This window comes from Parambassis ranga, chromosome 21, assembly GCF_900634625.1.
Source record: "Parambassis ranga chromosome 21, fParRan2.1, whole genome shotgun sequence".
Taxonomy (NCBI): Eukaryota; Metazoa; Chordata; class Actinopteri; family Ambassidae; genus Parambassis; species Parambassis ranga.
The window spans coordinates 712,345-714,844 of NC_041041.1; the positions used below are offsets into that span (position 1 = coordinate 712,345).

General features: G+C 42.9%; 1 protein-coding gene across 1 annotated transcript in view; it reads right to left on the reverse strand.

Moving 5' to 3' along the window:
• Nucleotides 1-1,923: 1,923 nt before the first annotated feature.
• Nucleotides 1,924-2,500, reverse strand: part of fer1l6 (fer-1 like family member 6) — a 29,780-nt gene continuing 29,203 nt past the window's right edge. Inside the window, exon 43 of the mRNA XM_028394440.1 lies at nt 1,924-2,035. Coding sequence (XP_028250241.1) covers nt 1,924-2,035 — 112 coding nt within the window. The remainder of the gene's footprint in view (nt 2,036-2,500) is intronic.

Below are 2,500 nucleotides of genomic sequence, written 5' to 3' on the forward strand. Positions count from 1 at the left end.
ACACAAATACAAACACACACACATACTCAGTGTCTGTATGTGTGTGTCTGTTGTGCGCGTGTTGTATGTATGTGTGTGTGTGTCTGTCTTTATGTATGTGTGTTTCTGTGTGTCTGTCTGTATGTGTGTGTGTGTGTGTGCGTGTTTGTATGTGTGTCTGTGTGTTTGTATGTATGTGTGTCTGTGTGTCTGTGTGTGTCTGTGTGTTTGTATGTGTTTTTCTGTGTGTGTCTGTCTGTCTGTCTGTGTGTGTGTGTGTGTGTGTGTGTGTGTCGGTCTGTGTGTTTGTATGTATGTGTGTCTGTGTGTTTGTATGTGTGTGTCTGTGTGTTTGTATGTGTGTGTGTGTCTGTGTGTTTGTATGTATGTGTGTCTGTGTGTGTGTGTTTGTATGTGTGTGTCTGTGTGTTTGTATGTATGTGTGTCTGTGTGTGTGTGTGTGTCTGTGTGTGTTGTGTGTGTCTGTCTGTGTGTGTGTGTGTGTGTGTCTGTTTGTGTGTCTGTTGTGTTGTGTGTGGTCTGTATGTAGTGTGTCTGTGTGTGTGTCTGTGTTGTGTTTGTGTTTTTCTGTGTGTGTGTCTGTCTGTCTGTATGTATGTGTGTCTGTGTATGTGTGTGTGTGTCTGTCTGTGTGTGTGTCTGTGTGTGCGTGTTTGTATGTATGTGTGTCTGTCTGTGTGTCTGTGTGTGTGTCTGTGTGTATGTATGTGTGTGTGTGTGTCTGTGTGTCTCTGTGTGTGTGTGACACACAGACACACAAATACAAACACACAGACTCAGTGTCTGTGTCTGTGGTGTGTCTGTCTGTGTGTGTGCCTGTGTGTGTCTGTGTGTGTGTGTCTGTCTGTCTGTATGTGTTTCTGACACGGACACACAAATACAAACACACAGACACACATACATACAAACACACACAGACACACACATACAGATTCAGTGTCTGTATGTGTGTGTCTGTGTGTGCGTGTTTGTATGTATGTGTGTGTGTGTTTGTATGTATGTGTGTGTGTGCGTGTTTGTATGTATGTGTGTCTGTGTGTATGTGTCTGTCTGTGTGTCTGTGTCTGTCTGTGTGTCTGTGTGTCTGTCTGTGTGTCTGTCTGTGTGTGTCTGTGTGTGTGTGTCTGTGTGTTTGTATGTGTTTTTCTGTGTGTGTGTGTGTCTGTATGTATGTGTCTCTGTGTGTGTGTCTGTGTTTGTATGTGTTTTTCTGTGTGTGTGTGTCTGTCTGTCTGTCTGTCTGTGTGTGTGGTGTGTGTGTGTGCGGTCTGTGTGTTTGTATGTATGTGTGTCTGTGTGTGTGTGTGTGTTTCTGTGTGTCTGTGTGTGTGTCTGTGTGTGCGTGTTTGTATGTATGTGTGTCTGTCTGTGTGTCTGTGTGTGTCTGTCTGTGTGTATGTATGTGTGTGTGTGTGTGTCTGTGTGTGTGTGTCTGTGTGTGCCTGTGTGTGTCTGTGTGTCTGTCTGTCTGTATGTGTTTCTGACACAGACACACAATACAAACACACAGACACACATACATACAACACACACACAGACACACACATACAGATTCAGTGTCTGTATGTGTGTGTCTGTGTGTGCGTGTTTGTACAGTCATGTGAAAAAAATTTAGGACACCCTTTGAAAGCATGTGGTTTTTTTGTAACATTTTTTAATAAATGGTTATTTAATCTCCGTTTCAACAATACAGAGAGATTAAGTAATCAAACTAAACAATGAAAACTGAAGAAAGTCTTTTCAAGATCTTCTGTAAATGTCATTCTACAAAAATGCCTATTCTAACTGAGGAAAAAGATAGGACACCCTCACATGTATTCCCTCTTAAATTGGCTCAGATCTCACACAGGTATATCACACCAGGTGCACATAATTAGTAGATCGTTACTCTGCATGTTGAATGAGGCTTGCCCTATTTAAACCTCAGACATTTAGTTTGGTGTGCTCCTGACTGTTGAAGTGAGAGTGAGGCACCATGGTGAGAGCAAAAGAGCTGTCAGAGGACTTCAGAAAAAGATTGTAGCAGCCTATGAGTCTGGGAAGGGATTTAAAAAGATCTCAAAGATTTTGAAATCAGCCATTCCACTGTCCGGAAGATAGTCTACAAGTGGAGGGCTTTCAAAACAACTGCCAACATGCCCAGGACTGGTCGCCCCAGCAAGTTCAACCCCAAGAGCAGACCGCAAGATGCTAAAAGAGGTCTCCAAAACCCTAAAGTGTCATCTCGAGAACTACAGCAGGCTCTGGCTACTGTTGATGTAGAAGTACATGCCTCTACAATCAGAAAGAGACTGTACAACTTTAACTTGCATGGAGGTGTGCAAGGAGGAAACCTTTGCTTTCCAAGAGAAACATCAAGGCCAGACTGACATTTGCCAGAGATAAAGTTGACAAAGACCAGGACTTCTGGAATAATGTGCTTTGGACAGATTGAGTGCAAAATTGAATTATTTGGACACAACAGCAGAGGACATGTTTGGCGGTAAACCAAATACAGCAT